Raw genomic sequence first — 22,527 nt, forward strand, 5'->3', positions numbered from 1 at the left:
GGAGGTTTGGGGTGCAGAGATGGGCTTTGGGGGGGGATGGAGGGGTTTGGGTGTCAGAAGAGGAGATTTGGAGTCAGAAGGGGAGATTTGGGGTGTGGGGAGGGGTTTGCGGTGGGAATGGTGGGTTTGGGGTGAAAAAGGAGGATTTGGGGCGGGAATGGAGGGTTTGGGTTGAGAAGAGGCAATTTGGGGTGGGAGCAAGGGAATTTCAGACAGGTGCGGCAGATTTGGGGTGGGAACGGGAAGATTGGGGGTGCAAAGGGGGGGAGAATTTGGGCTAAAAGGACAATTTGGGGCAGGGAGAGGGCGATTTGTGCCGGGAGTTTGGAATTTGGGGGAATCTGGGGCTGCAAAGATGGATTTGGGGTGTGAAAGGAGAATTCGGGGCGGGCACGAAGGATTTTGGTGCGAGAAGGGGGAATTTGGGGGGCGGGGAGAGGATTTGGGGTGCAAAAGGAGCTCCTGGAGGCCAAAAACTGCGAGAAAAGTGGAAAATGAGGGGGGGAAAAGAGGCGGAAAAGGGAATTTGGGGGGGGTCCCCAACACCCCCTGTGCCCCCCCAGTCCCACAGAGGAGAAGGGGGGGTTCGGGGTGAAGATTGGGGGGTTCCCCCCCCCCGTTTCCTACGGGCTATCGTGACATGTCGTGGGTGTTGCCGAGAGCTTTGCGTCGTTCCCGAGGCTCTGCGAGTTTATTTTTGGGGCTGGGGGGGTTTTTTTTGGGGGGGTTTTGGGGAATTTGGGGGGTGCCGGGGGCAGAACCGGGGGGAAATTGGGGAGGGGCAGATTTGGGGTCAGGTTTGGGGGGGGGTCACGCGGTTTGGGGGGCTCGGAGTGGGGGGGGGGGGGTCACCCGATTTTTGGGGGGGGTAGGGAGGGGTCAGATTTTGGGGGGGGAAGGGGGTGTCAGAGTTTGGGGGGGGGTGTCAGAGTTTGGGGGGTGCTCAGAGTTGGGGTTAAATTTCTGGGGGGGTTGGGGGGGTCACAATTTGGGGTGCTCAGATTTGGGGGGGGGGGCGTCTCATCTTTGGGGGAGTCACATGACTTGGGAGAGGGGCTCAGATTTTGGGGGCCGGGGGGGGTGTCAAACCCTCCCCCCCCTCCTTTTGGAGCCCCCAAAACACCTCCAGGACCCTCCAGCCTCCCCTTGGGACCCCCCAAAACCCCTCCCGAGACCCCCAAAACCCCTCCGCCGCCGGGGGGGGCGTGGCCTCGCCTTAATATATGCAAGCCACGCCCCCTCACCGCCCCATGCGCCGAGGGGGCGTGGTCACATGGGGCGTGGTTTAGCGGGGGCGTGGCTTCCCGCGAGGGGGCGTGGCCACAGCGCGGCGTCGCCTAGCAACGCGGCGCGGCGCGGGTCCTCCCCCCCGGTAGGCGGCGCTACCCGTCGTGCCCCGCGCGGCGCCGCCCCCCAGCGGAGGGAGCGGAGAAGCCGCGGTAAAATGGCGGCGGGGCCCGGGCGGGGGTCGGGGGGATCGGGGCGGGTTTGAGGGGTCCTCAGGGGGTCCGGGACGTCGAAAGGGGGTCCTGAGGGGGAGGTCGGGGTGGGGAGAGGGGAGAAGGGGAGGTCTGGGGTGGTTTGGGGCGGGAACGGCGGGATTTGGGGGGGGGAGGGGGCGGGGGGAGAAAGGGGAGGGGGCGTGAGGGGAGGGGAGGGCTGAGGGGATTTGGGGTGGGATGGGCGGGATTTGGGGCCAGGAAAGGGGGGTTGGGGTGGCAGCGGGGGATTTGGGGTGCGGGGGTTTGGGGTGCGGGGTTGGGGAAGGGGAGTTGGGGTTTGGGGTGAGAAAGGGGGGATTTGGGGTAAGAAAAGGGGGATTTGGGGTTTGGGAAGGGATTTGGGGTAAGAAAGGGGGGATTTGGGGTACGGGGAGAGGGAGTTTGGGGTGGGATCGGGGAGCTGGGGTTGGGGAAGGGGTTTGGGGTAAGAAAAGGCGAATTTGGGGTGCGGGGAGGGGAGTTGGGGTTTGGGGTAAGAAAAGGGGGATTTGGGGTAAGAAAGGGGGGATTTGGGGTGGGATTGGGGAGTTGGTGTTGGGGAAGGGATTTGGGGTAAGAAAGGGGGATTTGGGGTGCAGAGAGGGGATTTGGGGTGGGATCGGGAAGGGATTTGGGGTAAGAAAGGGGGGATTTGGGGTTTGGGAAGGGATTTGGGGTAAGAAAGGGGGAATGTGAGTTGAGGCGAGGAACGAAGGATTTTGGGGTACAGGGAAAGGGTTTGGGGTGAAAAAAAGTGGCACTTTTGGGATACAGAGATGGGATTTGGGGTCAGAATGGAGGAGTTTGGGGTCGGAGGAGGAGATCTGGGATGCGGGGAGAGGAATTTTGGGTGTGAAAGGGGAATTTGGGGGTGGGAATGGGGGAATTTTGGGGTGAAGGAGCAGGGTAAGGGGTGGGACCTCGGGGGTTTGGGGTAAAAGGATCCTTTGGGGCGGGAGTTTGGGGAAGAAAGGAAGGATTTGGGGAAAACCAGCAAGAACTGGGGGCACAGGGAGGGGATTTGGGGGGAGAAACGGGATTTGGGGTAAAAGTGGGGACTCCGAGGTACGATTTGGGGCAGAATCGGGGGGATTTGGGGCTTTAGGACAGGGAGGGAAATTTTGGGGCAGGAATTGGGGGGAGGATTTGGGCTGGAAAAAAGGCTCCCGGTGCAAAAAAAAAAAAAAACCCAAAAAATGGAGAAGCGCCAAAATTTGGATTGAGAGGGAAATTGGGGTGGAAAAGGGGGGTTTGGGGAGTCCCCAATTCCTCCCCCCCCCCCCCCCCCAGGCCGTCGCCGTCCCATGGAGGAGGAGGAGAAGCCCCCCCGGGGGGGGGAGGACCCGGCAGGGCCGGGCGAGGACGGGGGGGGGCCTGGGGGGGCCCCCCCAGAACCTGAGGGGTCCCTGCGGCCCAGCCAGGGGCTACTGGTGAGACTGGGAAGGGCTGGGACCCCCCCGAGGGGGGTTTGGGGAGGGTTTTGGGGGCCTGGGACCCCCCCCGAGGGGGTTTGGGGAGGGTTTTGGGGGGCTGGGACCCCCCCGGAGAGAGTTTTGGAGGGGTTTTGGGACCCCCCCCCAGAGGAGGTTTTGGGGGGGTTTTGGGTGTTGGGACCCCCATGAGGGGGTTTGGGGTGGGTTTGGGGTGTTGGGACCCCCCCAGGGGAGGTTTTGGGGGGGCTGGGACCACCTGGGGAAGGTTTTGGGGGGCTGGAATCCCCCTGAGGGGGTTCGGGGTGGGTTTGGGGGTGTCGGGACCCCCCTGAGGGGGTTTTGGGGGGCTGGGACCCCCCCTGAGAGAGTTTTGGGGGGCTTTTGGGGGTGTTGGGACCCCCGCAGGGGGGATTTTGGGGGGCGGATTTGGGGACCGGGACCCTGGTGACGGATTTTGGGGTGTCCCCCCCTCCCCCCCCCCCCAGAAAGCCCTGCAGCGCCTGGTGAGCGGCGCCTTCGTCTGGGGACAAGGTGAGGGGGCAGGGGCACCTGGGGGGGCACAGGGGCACCTGATGCCACCTGAGGGGGGTCCTGATGTCACCTGGGGGGGTCCTGATGTCACCTGGGGAGGGGCCCTGTGCCAGCTGAGGGGGGTCCCTGTGCCACCTGGGGGGTCCTGGTGTCACCTGGGGAGGGGCCCTGTGCCAGCTGATGCCACCTGAGAGAGTCCCTGTGGCACCTGAGGGTTCCTCAGTGGCACCTGAGGGCATCTGGGAGGTCCCCAATGTCACCTGGGGGGGTCCTGGTGCCACCTTGGGGGTCCTGGTGTCACCTGGGAGGGTCCCTGTGGCACCTGGGGGGGTCCCTGTGGCACCTGAGAGAGTCCCTGTGGCACCTGAGGGCTCCTCAGTGGCACCTGAGGGCATCTGGGAGGTCCCCAATGTCACCTGAGGGGGGTCCTGATGCCACCTGGGGGGTGCTGCTGTCACCTGGGAGGGTCCTGGTGCCACCTGGGGGGGTCCTGGTGCCACCTGGGGGGTGCTGATGTCACCTGAGGGGGGTCCTGATGTCACCTGGGGGGGGTCCCTGTGCCACCTGGTGCCACCTGGGAGGGTCCTGGTGCCACCTGGGGGGGTCCTGATGTCACCTGGGGGGGGTCCCTGTGCCACCTGGTGCCACCTGGGAGGGTCCTGGTGCCACCTGGGGGGGTCCTGATGTCACCTGGGGGGGGTCCCTGTGGCACCTGATGTCACCTGGGAGGGTCCTGGTGCCACCTGGGGGGTCCTGATGTCACCTGGGGGGAGTCCTGATGTCACCTGGGGGGGTCCTGATGTCACTTGGGAGGGTCCCTGTGCCACCTGGGGGGGGTCCCTGTGCCATCTGATGTCACCTGGGAGGGTCCTGGTGCCACCTGGGGGGGTCTCAGTGCCACCTGGTGCCCCCTGGGGGGTCCCTGGGTGCCCCTGGGGGGTCCCTGGGTGTGACCCCTCCCCTCTCGTGTCCCCCAGACCCCCCCCGGAAGCCCCCCCGGCAGCGCTGGTGTTGGGGACCCCGGCCCGAGGGCGGCCCGGTGAGTGACCAGTTCAGCCCAGTTCTGCCCAGTTTGGCCCAGTCCGGCCCAGTTTGGCCCTGTTCGGCCCAGTTCCGCCCAGTTCAGCCCAGTTCCGCCCAGTTCCGCCCAGTTCCACCCAGTCCGGCCCAGTTCCACCCAGTTCAGCCCAGTCCCGCCCAGTTCCACCCAGTTCCACCCAGTTCAGCCCAGTTCAGCCCAGTTTCGCCCAGTTTCACCCAGTCCCGCCCAGTCCCGCCCAGTCCCGCCCAGTTCAGCCCAGTCCTGCCCAGTCCTGCCCAGTTCAGCCCAGATCAGCCCAGTTCCACCCAGTTCAGCCCAGTTTGGCCCAGTTCCCTCCAGTTTGGTCCTGTTGCTTTCCCAGTTCTGCCTAGTTTGACCCTGTTGCTTTCCCAGTTCAGCCCAGTTCAGCCCAGCTCAGCCCTGTTGCTTTCCCAGTTCAGCCCAGTTCGGCCCAGTTCCATCCAGCTCAGCCCTGTTGCTTTCCCAGTTCAGCCCAGTTCAGCCCAGTTCCACCCAGTTCGGCCCTGTTGCTTTCCCAGTTCAGCCCAGTTCCATCCAGTTCCGCCCTGTTGCTTTCCCAGTTCAGCCCAGTTTAGTCTAGTTACGCCCAGTTCGGCCCTGTTGCTTTCCCAGTTCACTTTGCAGCCCATCCCAGTCCCTCCCAGTAGGTCCCAGTCCCTCCCAGTATGTCCCAGTTCACCTTGCAGCCCATCCCAGTCCTTCCCAGTCCCTCCCAGTAGATCCCAGTTTGCTTCCCAGTCCCTCCCAATCCATCCCCATCCCCCCAGCCCCCCCTGACCCAAATCCGGGGGTTTTTCCCCCAAAATCTCCCCTCAGGTCTGGGAAGCCGCGGGGGGGCCGGGGGGGGCCCTGGAGCAGCTGCAGCTGAGCAGGTGAGGGGGACCCCAAAATGGGGAGGGGGGACCCTAAAATGGGGAGGGGGGACCCTAAAATGGGGAGGGGGGACCCAAAAATGGGGAGGGGGACCCCAAAATGGGGAGGGGGGACCCGAAACTGGGGGAGGGGGGACCCAAAATGGGGAGGGGGCCCCCGAAATGGGGAGGGGGATCCCAAACTGGGGAGACCCTAAAATGGGGAGGGGGGACCCAAAAATGGGGAGGGGACCCCAAAAGTGGGAAGGGGGACCCCAAAAGGGGGAGGGGGGGGACAGAATTGGGTGGGAAACCCCAAATCTGGGCTTCCTTGGGGAGGGGGGAACCCCAAAATTTGGGATTTTTGGGGGGGAGGGACCCCAAAATCTGGGATTTTTTTAGGGGGCTCACCCCCAATTCCAGGCTCCTTTTGGGGTGGGGGGAACCCCAAACCCCTCAGTCCTTTTTGGGATGGACACCCCCAAATTTGGGGTATTTTGGGGGGGGTTCCCCCCAAACCCCTCGGTCCCTTTTGGGATGGACACCCCCAAATTTGGGGGTTTTTTGGGCTGGGGGGGTTCCTGAGGCCGCCCAGGAGCATTTTTGGGGTCTGGGGGTGCCCTTTTTTTGGGGTTCCCTTTTCTGGGTGCCCTTTTTTTTGGGTGTCCTTTTTTGGGGTGCCTTTTTTTGGGGTGCCCTTTTTTTTTGGGGTGCCCTTTTTTTGGGGTGCCTTTTTTTTGGGGTGCCCTTTTCTGGGTGCCCTTTTTTTTGGGTGTCCTTTTTTGGAGTGCCCTTTTTTGGGGTACCCTTTTTTTTGGGTGTCCTTTTTTGGGGTGCCCTTTTTTTGGAGTGCCCTTTTTTGGGGTGCCCTTTTTTTGGGGGGGTTCCCTTTTTTTGGAGTGCCCTTTTTTTGGGTGCCCTTTTTTTGGGGTGCCCTTTTTTTGGGGGGTTCCCTATTTTTTTGGGTGCCCTTTTTTTGGAGTGCCCTTTTTTGGGGTGCCCTTTTTTTGGGGGGGTTCCCTTTTTTTGGAGTGCCCTTTTTTTGGGTGCCCTTTTTTTGGGGTGCCCTTTTTTTGGGGGATTCCCTATTTTTTTCGGTGCCCTTTTTTTGGAGTGCCCTTTTTTGGGGTGCCCTTTTATTTTGGGGTGCCGTTTTTTGGGGTGCCCTTTTTTTGGGGTGCCCTGACCCTTTTCCCCCTTTCCCACCCCACAGCGGGGAGGGCTCCCCCGAGGAGGAGGAGCTGGAGTTGGTGGCCGAGGTCCGGCTGGGCGACCTGGGGGGGCTCGTGGCCACCTCGGGGCTCCTGCGCAGGGAGAGGCCCTGGAGGGCACCCAAAGGAGGTGGGGGGCGAGCGGGGGGGGCTGGGGGCAACGGGGGGGATTTGGGGGGAATTTTGGGGGGAAATGGGGGATTTGGGGGGGAAATGGGGGATTTGGGGGGGAATTTTGGGGGAAAATGGGGATTTGGGGGGGAAATGGGTGGGATTTTGGGGGGAATTTCGAGGGAAAATGGGGATGTTGGGGGGAATTTTGGGGGAAAATGGGGATTTGGGGGGGAAACGGGGGATTTGGGGGGAATTTTGGGGGGAAATGGGGATTTGGGGGGGAAATGGGGGATTTTGGGGGGGAATTTCGGGGGAAAATGGGGATTTGGGGGGGAAACGGGGGGTTTTGGGGGGAATTTCGGGGGAAAATGGGGATTTTGGGGGGGAAACGGGGGGTTTTGGGGGGAATTTCGGGGGAAAATGGGGATTTGGGGGGGAAACGGGGGATTTGGGGGGAATTTCGGGGGGAAATGGGGATTTGGGGGGGAAACGGGGGGTTTTGGGGGGGAATTTTGGGGGGAAAATGGGGATTTGGGGGGGAAACGGGGGATTTGGGGGGGAATTTTGGGGGGAAATGGGGATTTGGGGGGGAAACGGGGGATTTGGGGGGAATTTCGGGGGAAAATGGGGATTTGGGGGGGAAACGGGGGATTTGGGGGGAATTTTGGGGGAAATGGGGATTTGGGGGGGAAACGGGGGATTTGGGGGGGAATTTCGGGGGAAAATGGGGATTTGGGGGGGAAACGGGTTTTGGGGGTAAAAATGGGGGGGATTTGGGGGGAAAATGGGGGGATTTGGGGGGAAACGGGGGATTTTGGGGGGGATTGGGGAGTTTTGGGGGTAACAATGGGTGGGGTTTGGGGGGTAAACCGGGTTTTGGGGGGAAAACGGGGTATTTTGGGGGGTAAAACAGAATTTGGGGCGGAACGGGGGGATTTGGGGGGGAAACGGAATTTTGGGGGAGGAAATGGATTTTGGGGGACAAATGGGGGGGATTTTGGGGGGGAAACGGGGGGGATTTGGGGCAAAACCGGGAATTTTGGGGGGGCAAACGGAATTTGGGGGTGAAATGGGGGATTTTCGGGGGGGGCAAACGGGGGCATTTTTGTGGGGAAATGGGTGGGGGAGGGGCACCGGGGGCGTTTTAGGGGCGTTTTCAGAAGGATTGGAGGGGTTTGGGGGTGGGAGGGCGTTTTCGGGGGGGGGAGGGATGGATTTGGGGACAAATGGACGGATTTTGGGGCAGAAATGGGGGGTTTGGGGAGGTGTTTGGGGCTGAAAATGGGAATTTCCCGACGGGGAATTGGGGGATCTCTGTAGGATTTTTTGGGGGGGGGTCTCTCTCACCCTCCTGACCCCCCCCCCCCCCTTTTTTCCTTCCACCCCCCTCCCTCTCCCAGGCCACCTCCCCGGCACCTCCTCCCGCCGCTGGCGCGTTCCCGGGGGTCCCCCGTCCCCCCCGGGTCCCCCCGCCGGGACCCCCCCCGCGCCCCCCCTCCCTCACCGGACCCGCCGGGCCCCTCCCCCCACGCCGGGCCGGCCCCGGCGCCCCCGGGGACCCCGCGCTGCCGCTCCGGGGGGACCGGGGGGACCCCAACAGCAGCAACGACCCCCCCAAGCCCCGGCAGCACCCCGGGACGAGCCCGGCCGCACGCACCCCCCGGAAAAAGCCGATTCTTCCTCTTCCTCCTCTTCCTCTTCCTCCTCTTCTTCCTCCCGCTCTTCCTCCTCGTCCGCCTCCTCTTCCTCGGGCCCCCCGCCCGCTTCCGCCCGGCCCCGCTCGCCCTCCCTGGATATTTATGATCCTTTCCACCCCACCGACGAGGAGAACCCGGGCGGCGGCGGCGGCGGCGGGGGAGGGGGCGGCGGGGCCCCCCCGGAGTTCGGCTACGGCGGCGCCTCCTCTTCCTCGCCCGGCAAAGAGGCCGAAGGGCGGCAGGACCAGAAGTACGACCCCTTCGACCCCACGGGCTCCAACCCCAGTTCGTCTCGGAGCAGCCCCAGCCCCGAGGAGGAGGAGGAGGAGGAGGAAGAAGAGGAGGAGGAGGAGGAGGAGGAGGAGGAAGAAGAGGAGGAAGAGGAGGAGGAGGAGGAGGAAGAGCCGCCGGCGCTGCCCGACGTTTCCCACAGCATCAGCCGCATCTCGGAGACCTTGGCCGGCATCTACGACGACAACAGCCTGAGCCAGGATTTCGAGAAGGAGCCGGAGCCGGGACCCCCTAAAACGCCCCCGAACCCGCCCGGGGCCGACTCGACGCTGCCGGAGGAGGAGGAAGAGGAGGAGGAGGAAGAGGAGCGGGAGGAAGGCTCTTCCCCCCGGGACGGGGCGCTGGCGGAGCCGCGGCGCCGCGTCTTCGTGGTGGATCTGGGGGGCAAAGGCCGCGCCGAGAGCGAGGCGCACCCCAAATTCGACGGGAAGCTCTCGCTGGAAGTGGTGACCGCCGGCAACCCCAAAGCGCCCCAAATCGCCGGGGTTCCGCCCCAACCCCGCGGCGCCGGGGCCGCCGGCACCCCAAAAACCTCCCGGCACCGCGGGCGCCGCGAGTGGGGCACGCCCGGGGACTCGGAGATCGAGGAGGGCGAGATCGTGCAGCCCGAGGAGGAGCGCTTCAGCCCCCTGCGCATCTTCCGCGGCTCGGCGGGCGCCGGCACCCCCGGCAGCGCCCGCAGCCGGGCCCCGGAGCCCAGAGCCCCGCGGCTGCCCGAGGGCGGCGACGATTTCCTTTCCCTGCACGCCGACTCGGACGAGGAAGCCGATTTCGGGGCCGAATCCCAACCGGACCCGCGCTGGAAAAGCGGCGGCTCCGACCTGCGGCGGAAAATCCTGACCCAGCGCCGGCTCCGCGCGCCGCCGTCGCCGCGTTCGCCTTCCGCCGCGTCCCGCAAGAAATCCAAGCGCTCCCGGGAGCGCGGCGGCTCGGGAAGCGCCTGGGGCAGCGCCAAGAAGCCTCCGGAGCCCGCGCCCAAGTCCAAGGAGCGGCACCGGCGCCGCGGCTCCCGGTCGCGCTCCCGCCGGCGCTCGTGGTCGCGGCGCTCGCGGTCGCGGGAGAAGCGGCGCAGCCGCCGCTCGGGCAGCTCCGGGCGCTCCCGGCACAAGGAGAAGCACCGCGGCGACAAGAAGAAGAAGAAGCAGCGCTCGCGGTCGCGGGAGCGGCGCGGTTCCCGGCGGGACGCGGAGCCCAAGGCGGAGAAAGGCGATTCGGGCTCGGGGCGGCGCCGGGAGCTGCGGGCGGTGGTGCCGCCGTCCGTGCAGGAGCTCAACGATTCCGACCTGTTCGCCATCAAAAGGACCATCACCGTGAGCCGCCGCGCCGCCACGCCCGAGCCCAAGCGGGAGGTGCTCTACGACTCCGAGGGGCTGAGCTTCGAGGGCTTCTCGGACCGCGAGCACGCCGAGTTCCCGGCGCGCAAGGCGGAGGCGCGGCCGCCGCCGCCGCCCGACAAGAAGGACAAGGAGCGGAAGCGCGGCCGCACCGAGGAGCGGCCCCCGGGCCGCGAGAAGTACAAGAAGAAGTTCAAGGAATACCCCGAGCCTCCCGCGCCCGATGCGGGCAAAACCAAGGAGAAGCAGCGGGAGAAGGCGGCGCGGAAAGGGAAAACGGGCGGCGGGGGGCACAAGGAGGCGGAGGGGGCTCCCCCGAAGCCGCCCGCGTCCCGCAAGGTGAAGCTGCAGTCCAAGGTGTCCGTGTTGATCCGCGAGGGCGTCAGCTCCACCACGACCCCCGGCAAGGAGGGCGGCGGCGCCGGGCCGGGCGGCGGGGCCGGGCCGGGCGGTGGCGGCCCCGGCAGCGGCATCGCCGTCAAGTTCGCCCGCGACGCCGAGAGCCGCGCCCCGTTCCTCAAGGCCGAGGACAAGGCGGACAAAGGCGGCCCCAAAGCCGAGGGGCCGGCCCGCGATGGGGGGGCCAAACCCCGCAAGCTGAAGCCCCCCAAGGCCAAGGGAGGGGTGAAGAAGGTGAAGGTCAAAGCCAAGGGCGAGGCCCGCAAGAAGAGGAAGACCAAGACCAAGGGCGCCTTGAAGAAGTCCAAAGCCGACAGCTGCAGCCAAGGCGCCGGGACCCCCCCGCTGCGCCTGCCCCCCAAACCCGAGCCGGCCTGGTCGGGCTCCGAGAAATCCGGGGGGGCCACCCCCAAACCTCCCAGCCCCCCCCCGACCCCGGCCGCCCCCAAAGCCCCCCCGGCGGCCGCGGCCCCCGCGGCTCCCCCCGAGCGGGAGCTGACCCCGGACTCGCAGACGGTGGACAGCAGCTGCAAGACCCCCGACGTGTCCTTCCTGCCCGAGGAGGGCGCCGGGGCTGCCCCGCAGGGAGCGGGCACCGAGGGCGGCGGCGGCGGCGATGCCCCCGCGGGGGACCCCGAGGCCGACAGCCGCTCCGAGGGGAAGGAGGAGCCCCCGAGACCCCCGGGTGCCCCCCCGGCGGCGGCGGCGGCGGCGGCGGGGGGCTGGAGCCTGCAGGGAGGGGTGGACTGTGCCACCAGCGGCGTGCTGGCACGTAGGTGGCTTTTTTTTGGGGGGGTTTAGGGGAGGTTTTGGGGTGTTCTCTGGGGGGGGGGGGGGGTAATGGGGTGTGGTGGATTTTTTTTTTTTTTTTTTTTCGCCCCCACCCCTTGTTCCCTTCTCGCAGTGACGGCGTTGCTGTTCAAGATGGAAGAAGCCAACCTGGCCAGCAGGGCCAAGGCGCAGGAGCTGATCCAGGCCACCAACCAGGTGGGGACAGCAGGAGGGGACAGCGGGAGCCCTAAAAGGGACAGGGAGAGCCCAAAAAGGGGGGTGGGGACCTCAAAAAAGGGAGTGGGGAGTCCTAAAGGAAGAGGGAGACCCCAAAGAGGGTGGGGACACGGCGAGGGGACAGCGGGACCCCCCGAGCTGCAGGGAGACCCCAAAAAGGGGGTGGAGATCCCTAAAGGGACAGGGAGAGCCCGAAAAGAGGGGTGGGGACCCCAAAAAGGGGGTGGGGAGTCCTAAAGGGGCAGGGAGACCCCAAGAAGGGGGATGGGGACCTGTAAAGGGACAGGGAGACCCCAAAAAGGGGGGTGGGGACCCCAAAAAGGGGGTGGGGAGTTCTAAAGTGACAGGGAGGCCCCGAAAAGGGGGTGGGGACCCTTAAAGGGACAGGGAGACCCCAAAAAGGGGGGTGGGGACCCCCCCAGGACGTCCCATATGGGGGAGGGGGACAAGGGACACCCCCAAAAGGGACCAGACCCCCGGCGAGGGGGATGTGGGGACAGGGCCCCCCCCCATGGGTGCCCCCCACCCCTGTGACCCCCCCCCCCCCCAAAATTTCCCGGCAGATCCTGAGCCACACAAAGGCGGCCCCTCCCCCCCTGGGCCCCTCCCAGCCCCCCCCGGGCCCCCCCGGGCCCCCCCACCTGCCCCCCCCGTACCTGCTGCCCCTCGGGGGGGGCCCCCCCGCGCCCCCCACCCCCACCCTGCCCGGGTTGGGGGTCCCGGGGGCTGCGGGGGGGGCCGGGGTGGGGGCGGGGGGGCCCCCCCTGTACGGAGGAGGCGCGGCCGGAGGTGACCGGAGGGACGGCGAGGGCAGAGGGGACAGCGACAAGGTCAGCGGGGGATGGGCACGGGGGGCACAGGGGGGGCACAGGGGGGGCACAGGGGGTGCGGGGATGGGTTGGGGGCACACGGGGACGGGGCCGATGTCGGTGGGGGTGGGGCACGGAGAGGGTGGGGACAGGGGCGCTCCCTGTTGGTGACGTCACGAGGGCCTTGGGGTCACCCCAAGGTGACCGTGGCCGTCAGGGCCGGGGGGTCACCCCAAATTGGTTCTGATGACCACGAGGCCGTTGGGGTCACTCTGTGATGGTTCTGGTGACCGTCAGGGTCTTGAGGTCACCCCAAATTGGTTCTGATGACCATCAGGCCATTGGGGTCACTCTGTGATGGTTCTGATGACCACCAGGGTGTTGAGGTCACCCCAAATTGGTTCTGGTGACCATGAGGGTGTTGGGGTGACCGCGGCTATGGTGGCATTGGAGTCACCTCACGTTGGTTCCGAGGGTCATGAAGGTGTTGGGGTCACCCCAAATTGGTTCTGATGACCACGAGGGTCTTGAGGTTACCCCAAGTCAGTTCTGATGACCATGAGGCTGTTGGGGTCACCTCAGGTCAGTTCTGATGACCGTGAGGGTGTTGGAGTCACCCCAAATTGGTTCTGGTGACCACAGGGGTGTTGGGGTCACCCCAGGTCAGTTCTGATGACCATCAGGGCAGTGGGGTTACCCCAAGGTGACTGTAGCCATCAGGGCCTTGGGGTCACCTCAGTTCGGTTCTGGTGACCATGAGGGTGTTGAGGTCACCCCAAATTGGTTCTGATGACCATCAGGCCATTGGGGTCACTCTGTGATGGTTCTGATGACCACCAGGGTGTTGAGGTCACCCCAAATTGGTTCTGGTGACCATGAGGGTGTTGGGGTGACCGTGGCTATGGTGGCATTGGAGTCACCTCACGTTGGTTCCGAGGGTCATGAAGGTGTTGGGGTCACCCCAAATTGGTTCTGATGACCACAGGGGTGTTGGGGTCACCCCAGGTCAGTTCTGATGACCATCAGGGCAGTGGGGTTACCCCAAGGTGACTGTGGCCATCAGGGCCTTGGGGTCACCTCAGTTCGGTTCTGGTGACCATGAGGGTGTTGAGGTCACCCCAAATTGGTTCTGGTGACCATGAGGGTGTTGGGGTCACCCCGAGGCGACCGTGGCTATGGTGGCATTGGAGTCACCTCACGTTGGTTCTGAGGGTCATGAGGGTGTTGGGGTCACCCCAAACTGGTTCTGATGACCACGAGGGTCTTGAGGCCACTCTGTGATGGTTCTGATGACCATGAGGGTCACCAGAGGGTGTTGGGGTCACCCCAAGGTGACCATGGCCATCAGGGCCTTGGGGTCACCCCAAATCAGTTCTGGTGGCCATCAGGGCATTGGGGTCACTCTGTGATGGTTCTGGTGACCACAAGGATCTTGGGGTCACCCCAAGGTGACCATGGCCGTCAGGGCCTTGGGGTCACCTCAGGTCAGTTCTGGTGACCACGAGGATGTTGAGGTCACTCTGTGATGGTTCTGGTGACCATGAGGGTGTTGGGGTCAGCTCTGGTTGATTCTGATGACCACAAGGGTCTTGAGGTCACCCCAAGTTGACCGTGGCCGTCAGGGTCTTGAGGTCGCCCCAAATTGGTTCTGGTGACCACGAGGGTGTTGGGGTCACCCCAAATTGGTTCTGATGACCATCAGGACATTGGGGTCACCCCAAGTTGGTTCTGATAACCATCAAGGTCTTGGGGTCACTCTGTGATGATTCTGGTGACCACGAGGGTCTTGGGGTCACCCCAAGGTGACCGTGGCCATCAGGGCTTTGGGGTCACCTCAGGTCGGTTCTGATGACCCCAGGGGTGTTGGGGTCACTCTGTGATGGTTCTGGTGACCACAAGGGTCTTAGGGTCACCCCAAATTGGTTCTGATGACCACAGGGGTGTTGGGGTCACCTCAGGTTGGTTCTGATGACCACGAGGGTCTTGAGGTCACCCCAAGGTGACCGTGGCCATCAGGGTCTTGAGGTTGCCCCAAGGCAGTTCTGATGACCACAAGGGCATTGGGGTCACTCTGTGATGGTTCTGATGACCACGAGGGTGTTGAGGTCGCCCCAAGTTGGTTCTGATGACCACAAGGGCATTGGGGTCACTCTGTGATGGTTCTGATGACCACAGGGGTGTTGGGGCCACTCTGTGATGGTTCTGATGACCATGAGGGTGTTGGGATCACCCCAAGTTGGTTCTGATGACCACGAGGGTCTTGGGCTCACTCTCTGATGGTTCTGGTGACCATCAGGGTGTTGAGGTCACTTCAGGTTGGGTGGGCGGTGGCACCATCAGCGTTGGGTTCCCCCCACGTCACCGATGTCCATCGTCCCACGTTGTCACCGCCGGTGACCGCGAGTGACCGCGAGTGACCGCGAGTGACCACAAGTGACCACGAGTGGCCGTGTCCGCAGTACCTGAAGAAGCTGCACACGCAGGAGAGGGCGGTCGAGGAGGTCAAGCTGGCCATCAAACCCTTCTACCAGCGCAAGGACATCACCAAGGACGAGTACAAGGACATCCTGCGCAAGGCCGTGCACAAGGTGCCCCAAATCGGGGGGAAATGGCCCCAAACTGGGGGAGAATGGCCCCAAATTGGGGGGAAATGGCCCAAAATCGGGTGGAAATGGCCGCAAATCTGGGGGAATGGCCCCAAATTGGGAGAGAATGGCCCCAAATTGGGAGAGAATGGCCCCAAACTGGGGGGAAATGGCCCCAAATTGGGGGGAGAATGGCCCCAAATCGGGGGGAAATGGCCTCAAATCGGGGGGAAATGGCCCAAAATCGGGGGGAAATGGCCCAAAATCGGGGGGAAATGGCCCCAAATCGGGGGGAAATGGCCCCAAATCGGGGGGAAATGGCCCCAAATCGGGGGGAATGGCCCAAATTGGAGGGAAATGGCCCCAAATCGGGCAGAAATGGCCCCAAATCGGGGGAAATGGCCCCAAATTGGGGGGAAATGGCCCAAAATTGGGGAAAATGGCCCAAATCAGGGGGGAAATGGCCCAAAATCGGGCAGAAATGGCCCAAATCAGGCAGAAATGGCCCCAAATCGGGGGAGAATGGCCCCAAATTGGGGGGAAATGGCCCCAGATCAGGGGGAATGGCCCAAATCGGGGGGAAATGGCCCAAAATTGGGTGGAAATGGCCCAAATCAGGGGGAAATGGCCCCAAATTGGGCGGGAATGGCCCCAAATCGGGGGGAAATGGCCCCAAATCGGGGGGAATGGCCCAAATTGGAGGGAAATGGCCCCAAATCGGGCAGAAATGGCCCCAAATCGGGGGAAATGGCCCCAAATTGGGGGGAAATGGCCCAAAATTGGGGAAAATGGCCCAAATCAGGGGGGAAATGGCCCAAAATCGGGCAGAAATGGCCCAAATCAGGCAGAAATGGCCCCAAATCGGGGGAGAATGGCCCCAAATTGGGGGGAAATGGCCCCAGATCAGGGGGAATGGCCCAAATCGGGGGGAAATGGCCCAAAATTGGGTGGAAATGGCCCAAATCAGGGGGAAATGGCCCCAAATTGGGCGGGAATGGCCCCAAATCGGGGGGAAATGGCCCCAAATCGGGGGGAATGGCCCAAATTGGAGGGAAATGGCCCCAAATTGGGCGGAAATGGCCCCAAATCGGGGGGAAATGGCCCCAAATCGGGGGGAAATGGCCCCAAATTGGGCGGGAATGGCCCCAAATCGGGGGGAAATGGCCCCAAATTGGGCGGGAATGGCCCAAAATCAGGGGGGAAATGGCCCAAATTGGGGGGAAATGGCCCCAAATCGGGGGGAAATGGCCCAAATCAGGGGGAAATGGCCCAAAATCGGGGGGAAATGGCCCCAAATCGGGGGGAAATGGCCCAAAATTGGGGAGAATGGCCCAAAATTGGGGAGAATGGCCCAAAATTGGGGGAAATGGCCCAAAATTGGGGGGAATGGCCCCAAATCGGGCAGAAATGGCCCAAATCAGGCAGAAATGGCCCCAAATCGGGGGAGAATGGCCCCAAATCAGGGGGGAAATGGCCCAAAATCGGGGGTGTTCCCAAAATCGGGGGTTTAAAGTCACAGGGAACCAAAATTGGGGGGAGGGGCCCTAAAATTGGAGGGGGGCGAGGGGGGATCCCCAAATTGGGGAGGGGTCCAAAACCAGGGGGAGCCAAAACGGGGGGGGGGTGGAATTTGGGGTGGGGGAACCTCCAAAAATTCCTAAAAAAAAGCCCCAAAAAATGCTAAAAAAATCCCCCCCCCCAAAAAAAATCACCCAAATAAATTCTAAAAATAATCCCAAAATTCCACCAAAAAATCCTCCAAAAATCCCTAAAAATTTTTTTTAAATCCTTAAAAAGTTTCCCAAAAATCCCCTAAAAATCCCCAAAATAATCCTAAAAAAATTCCAAAAGATCCCACAAAAGTTCTAAAAAGATTCCAAAAAATCCCAAAAAAATCCTTAAAAAATTCCAAATATCACCAAAAAATCCTCCTAAAAATCCCAAAAAAATCCCAAAAAATCCCCCCAAAAAATCTCAAAAAAATCCCAGAAAAATCCTAAAAGCATCTCAAAAAACCACAAAAAATCCCCCCAAAAATAAAAAAGTCCTAAAAAAATTTTTAGTAAAAATTTCCAAAAATAAAAAAAAATTTAAAAATCCCAAAAAAATCCCCCAAAAATCAAAAAAAATTCCAAAAAATCCTAAAAAAATCCTAAAAAATCCAAAAAAACCTCAAAAAAAAAAAAATCCCCCCAAATTAAAAAAAATAAAAAAGAAATCCCCTAAAAAATAAAAAATCCAAAAAAATCCCTTAAAAATTTAAAATACCCAAAAAAACCCCCCAAAAAATCCCAAAAATTCCCAAAAAAATCCCCCAAAAAATCCCCCAAAAATCCCAAAAAATTTCAAAAAAATCCCAAAAAATCCCCTAAAAAATAAAAAAAAAACAAAAAATCCCAAAAAATTCCCTAAAAATGTCCAAAAAATATCAAAAAAACCCAAAAAAAATCTCAAAAAATCCCCTAAAAAATCCCAAAAAAATCCAAAAAAATCCCCCAAAAAATCCCAAAAAACTTTTAAAAAATCCCCCAAAAAATTCCCCAAAAATTCAAAAAAAATCCCAAAAAATCCTCTTAAAAATAAAAATAAAAAAAAAACAAAAAAATCCCAAAAAAATCCCAAAAAATCCCCTCAGAATCTCAAAAAAATATCAAAAAAACCCCAAAAAAATCTCAAAAAATCCCCTAAAAAAATCCAAAAAAATAAAAAAATCCCCAAAAAAACTCCAAAAAATTTCAAAAAAAATCCAAAAAAATCCCCCCCAAATTCCAAAAAAATAAAAAAATCTCCTTAAAAATAAAAAAACCACCAAAAAATCCAAAAAAAATCCCAAAAAATCCTCTAAAAACCTCCAAAAAATTTCAAAAAAAACCCCCAAAAATTCCAAAAAAATTCAAAAAAATCCCAAAAAATCCCCCCAAAAAATTCCAAAAAATCCCCAAAAAATCTTCTTTAAAAGAAAAATAAAAAACAAACAAAAAACCCCCTAAAAACCTCCAAAAAATTTCAAAAAAACGCCCAAAAAAACTCAAAACCCCCCTAAAAACCTCCAAAAAATTTCAAAAAAAACCCCCAAAAATTCCAAAAAAATTCAAAAAAATCCCAAAAAATCCCCCCAAAAAATTCCAAAAAATCCCCAAAAAATCTCCTTTAAAAGAAAAATAAAAAACAAACAAAAAAAACCCTAAAAACCTCCAAAAAATTTCAAACAAAACCCCCAAAAAATCTCAAAACCCCCCTAAAAACCTCCAAAAAATTTCAAAAAAAACCCCCAAAAATTCCAAAAAAATTCCAAAAAATCCCAAAAAATCCCCCCAAAAAATTCCAAAAAATCCCCAAAAAATCTCCTTTAAAAGAAAAATAAAAAACAAACAAAAAACCCCCCTAAAAACCTCCAAAAAATTTCAAAAAAACGCCCAAAAAAACTCAAAACCCCCCTAAAAACCTCCAAAAAATTTCAAAAAAACCCCCCAAAAATTCCAAAAAAATTCAAAAAAATCCCAAAAAATCCCCCCAAAAAATTCCAAAAAATCCCCAAAAAATCTCCTTTAAAAGAAAAATAAAAAACAAAAAACCCCCTAAAAACCTCCAAAAAATTTCAAAAAAACGCCCAAAAAAACTCAAAACCCCCCTAAAAACCTCCAAAAAATTTCAAAAGACCCCCCAAAAAATCTCAAAAAACCCCCTAAAAACCTCCAAAAAAATTTCAAAAAAACCCCCAAAAATTCCAAAAAAATTCAAAAAAATCCCAAAAAATCCCCCCAAAAAATCCCCAAAAAATCTCCTTTAAAAGAAAAATAAAAAACAAACAAAAAACCCCCTAAAAACCTCCAAAAAATTTCAAAAAAAACCCAAAAAACCCCACTAAAAACCTCCAAAAAATTTCAAAAAAAACCCCCAAAAATTCAAAAAAAATTCAAAAAAATCCCAAAAAATCCCCCCAAAAAATTCCAAAAAATCCCCAAAAAATCTCCTTTAAAAGAAAAATTAAAAACAAACAAAAAAACCCCTAAAAACCTCCAAAAAATTTCAAACAAAACCCCCAAATAACCTCAAAAACCCCCCTAAAAACCTCCAAAAAATTTCAAAAAAACCCCCAAAAAACCTCAAAAACCCCCCTAAAAACCTCCAAAAAATTTCAAAAACCCCAAAAATTCCAAAAAAAATCCAAAAAATCCCAAAAAATCCCCCCAAAAAATTCCAAAAAATCCCCAAAAAATCTCCTTTAAAAGAAAAATAAAAAAACAAAAAACAAAATCCTAAAAACCTCCAAAAAATTTCAAAAAAAACCCCAAAAAACCTCAAAAACCCCCTAAAAAGCTCCAAAAAATTTCAAAAGACCCCCCAAAAAATCTCAAAAAGCCCCCTAAAAACCTCCAAAATATTTCAAAAAAAACCCCCAAAAATTCCAAAAAAAATCAAAAAAATCCCAAAAAATCCCAAAAAATCCCCCCAAAAAATTCCAAAAAATCCCATAAAAATCTCCTTTATAAGAAAAAAAAAAAAAAAACAAAAACCTCCAAAAAATGTCAAACAAACCCCCAAAAAACCTCAAAAACCCCCCTAAAAACCTCCAAAAAAATTCAAAAAAAACCCCCCAAAAATTCCAAAAAAATCCCAAAAAATCCCCCCAAAAATTCCAAAAAATCCCCAAAAAATCTCCTTTGAAAGAAAAATAAAAAACAAACAAAAAAACTCCTAAAAACCTCCAAAAAATTTCAAACAAAACCCCCAAAAAATCTCAAAACCCCCCTAAAAACCTCCAAAAAATTTCAAAAGACCCCCCAAAAAATCTCAAAAAACCCCCTAAAAACCTCCAAAATATTTCAAAAAAACCCCCAAAAATTCCAAAAAAAATCAAAAAAATCCCAAAAAATCCCAAAAAATCCCCCCAAAAAATTCCAAAAAATCCCCAAAAACTCTCCTTTATAAAAAAAAAAAAAAAACAAAAACCTCCAAAAAATGTCAAACAAACCCCCAAAAAACCTCAAAAACCCCCCTAAAAACCTCCAAAAAAATTCAAAAAAAACCCCCCATAAAATCCCAAAAAATCCCAAAAAATCCCCCCAAAAATTCCAAAAAATCCCCAAAAAATCTCCTTTGAAAGAAAAATAAAAAACAAACAAAAAAAACTCCTAAAAACCTCCAAAAAATTTCAAACAAAACCCCCAAAAAATCTCAAAACCCCCCTAAAAACCTCCAAAAAATTTCAAAAAAAACCCCCAAAAATTCCAAAAAAATTCAAAAAAATCCCAAAAAATCCCCCCAAAAAATTCCAAAAAATCCCCAAAAACTCTCCTTTATAAAAAAAAAAAAAAAACAAAAACCTCCAAAAAATGTCAAACAAACCCCCAAAAAAACTCAAAAACCCCCCTAAAAACCTCCAAAAAAATTCAAAAAAAACCCCCCAAAAATTCCAAAAAAATCCCAAAAAATCCCCCCAAAAATTCCAAAAAATCCCCAAAAAATCTCCTTTGAAAGAAAAATAAAAAACAAACAAAAAAACTCCTAAAAACCTCCAAAAAATTTCAAACAAAACCCCCAAAAAATCTCAAAACCCCCCTAAAAACCTCCAAAAAATTTCAAAAAAAACCCCCAAAAATTCCAAAAAAATTCAAAAAAATCCCAAAAAATCCCCCCAAAAAATTCCAAAAAATCCCCAAAAAATCTCCTTTAAAAGAAAAATAAAAAAACAAAAAACAAAATCCTAAAAACCTCCAAAAAATTTCAAAAAAACCCCCAAAAAACCTCAAAAACCCCCTAAAAACCTCCAAAAAATTTCAAAAGACCCCCCAAAAAATCTCAAAAAGCCCCCTAAAAACCTCCAAAATATTTCAAAAAAAACCCCCAAAAATTCCAAAAAAATTCAAAAAAATCCCAAAAAATCCCCCCAAAAAATTCCAAAAAATCCCCAAAAAATCTTCTTTAAAAGAAAAATAAAAAACAAACAAAAAACCCCCTAAAAACCTCCAAAAAATTTCAAACAAAATCCCAAAAAAATCTCAAAACCTCCCTAAAAACCTCCAAAAAATTTCAAAAAAAACCCCCAAAAATTCCAAAAAAATTCAAAAAAATCCCAAAAAATCCCCCCAAAAAATTCCGAAAAATCCCCAAAAACTCTCCTTTATAAAAAAAAAAAAAAAACCAAAAACCTCCAAAAAATGTCAAACAAACCCCCAAAAAACCTCAAAACCCCCCCTAAAAACCTCCAAAAAATTTCAACAAAACCCCCAAAAAACCTCAAAAACCCCCCTAAAAAACCCCAAAAAAATCCCCAAAAAATCCCAAAAAATCCTTTTAAAAGAAACCTTCAAGAACCGGCCCCGATTTCGCTGTTTTTCGCCCCAGATCTGCCACAGCCGCAGCGGGGAGATCAACCCTGTCAAGGTGAACAACCTGGTCTGCGCCTACGTGCAGCGCTACAAATACTTCCGGAGGCGCGGCCGCAAAGGGGGGGGGGCCCCCCCCGACGACCCCGGACCCGCCCTGGGGGGGCCTCCCCAAGGCCCGGGGGGACCCCAAAAAGATTTAGGAGACAAAGCCCCCCCCATCCTTCCCCTCCCCCCGCTGTAAATACAAACCCCCCCCCAAAAAAAAAAACCTCACTCCCCCAAAAAATCCCTTTTTTTCCACCCCTCTCTCTTTCCCCCTTTTCCCGGCCTTTTTTTCCTGGAAAACAAATGGTTTGACCTATTTAGCATGGATTTTGGAAACCCTGACCCCCCCCCCCCCGAGCCCCACCCTGAGCCCCGCGGTGAGAGAAGCACCCCAAAAACCCCCCCGGGAGCCCCAAAAATCCCGTCATAAACTGCCTTTAGCCACGCGGCGGCGCTGTCGTTTCTTGGGGGGCGGGGGGGGCCCGAAATTTGGGAAAAGGGGGAGTGGGACCCCTTAAATTTGGGAAAAGGGGGAGTGGGACCCCCTAAATTGGGGGTTTGGGAGCCCCTAAATTTGGGAAGGGGGGGTGGGAGCCCCTAAAATTGGGAAAGGGGGTGTGGGAGCCTCTTTTTGGGGGGTTGGGACCCCTAAAATTGGGAAAGAAGGGTGGGACCCCCCCTAAAATTGGGAAAAGGGGGGGTGGGACCCCCTAAATCTGGGAAAGGGGGGTGGGAGTCCCTTTTTGGGGGGGTTGGGACCCCCCGAAATTTGGGAAAAGGGGGGGGTGGGACCCCTGAAATTTGGGAAAAGAGGGGGTGGGAGCCCCTAAATTTGGGAAAGGGGGGGGTGGGAGCCCCTTAAATTTGGGAAAGGGGGGGGTGGGACCTCTTTTTTGGGGGGGTTGGGACCCCTAAAATTGGGAAAAGGGGGGGTGGGACCTCTTTTTTTGGGGGTTGGGACCCCCTAAATTTGGGAGAGGGGGGGTGGGACCCCCTGAAAATTGAGGTGGGGGGGGAAAGGGAGGCCGGGACCACCCTGAATTTGGGGGGGGGGGAAGGGGAGGGGATTGTGGGACCCCCCCCCCCCTAAAATTTGGGAGGGGGGGCTGGGAACCCCCTGAAATCGGGGAGGGGGAGGGGGAGACACCCCAAAATGTGGGGGGAGGGGTTGGAAACGCCCAAAATTCGGGACTGGGGGGGAGGGGGGTTCTGGAATGTTCCATTGGGGTGACAGCGGGGGGGGCAGAATTCCCCCCCCGAGGGGGCGTGGCCACAGGTGAGGGCGTGGCCAAGGTGGGCGTGGCCTCGAGGTTTTGGGGGGGGGTCCCCATTAAAGGGGGGGT

The 22,527-nt window shown here is 56.4% G+C and overlaps 1 protein-coding gene across 1 annotated transcript; it reads left to right on the forward strand.

Annotated features, from left to right (window-relative positions):
- The first annotated feature begins 1,410 nt into the window (after positions 1 to 1,410).
- SCAF1 (SR-related CTD associated factor 1) lies at positions 1,411 to 21,613 on the forward strand. The gene is made up of 11 exons (XM_082299781.1): positions 1,411 to 1,439; positions 2,772 to 2,911; positions 3,400 to 3,445; positions 4,423 to 4,484; positions 5,325 to 5,380; positions 6,573 to 6,700; positions 8,085 to 11,177; positions 11,310 to 11,392; positions 11,977 to 12,243; positions 14,682 to 14,810; positions 21,156 to 21,613. The coding sequence occupies exons 2-11, from the start codon at positions 2,786 to 2,788 to the stop codon at positions 21,378 to 21,380; spliced, it is 4,215 nt and encodes a 1,404-aa protein (XP_082155907.1). The 5' UTR covers positions 1,411 to 1,439; positions 2,772 to 2,785; the 3' UTR covers positions 21,381 to 21,613.
- Positions 21,614 to 22,527: the final 914 nt, after the last annotated feature.

This window comes from Coloeus monedula (genome assembly GCF_965178545.1).
Source record: "Coloeus monedula genome assembly, chromosome: 34".
Taxonomy (NCBI): domain Eukaryota; kingdom Metazoa; phylum Chordata; class Aves; order Passeriformes; family Corvidae; genus Coloeus; species Coloeus monedula.

Coding starts and splice junctions, on each gene's coding strand:
- SCAF1 (XM_082299781.1), top strand. CDS start 2,786: ATGGAGGAGGAGGAGAAGCCCCCCCGGGGGGGGGAGGACCCGGCAGGG. Junction 3,446..4,422: donor CGCCTTCGTCTGGGGACAAG/GTGAGGGGGCAG, acceptor CGTGTCCCCCAG/ACCCCCCCCGGAAGCCCCCC. Junction 5,381..6,572: donor GAGCAGCTGCAGCTGAGCAG/GTGAGGGGGACC, acceptor CCCACCCCACAG/CGGGGAGGGCTCCCCCGAGG.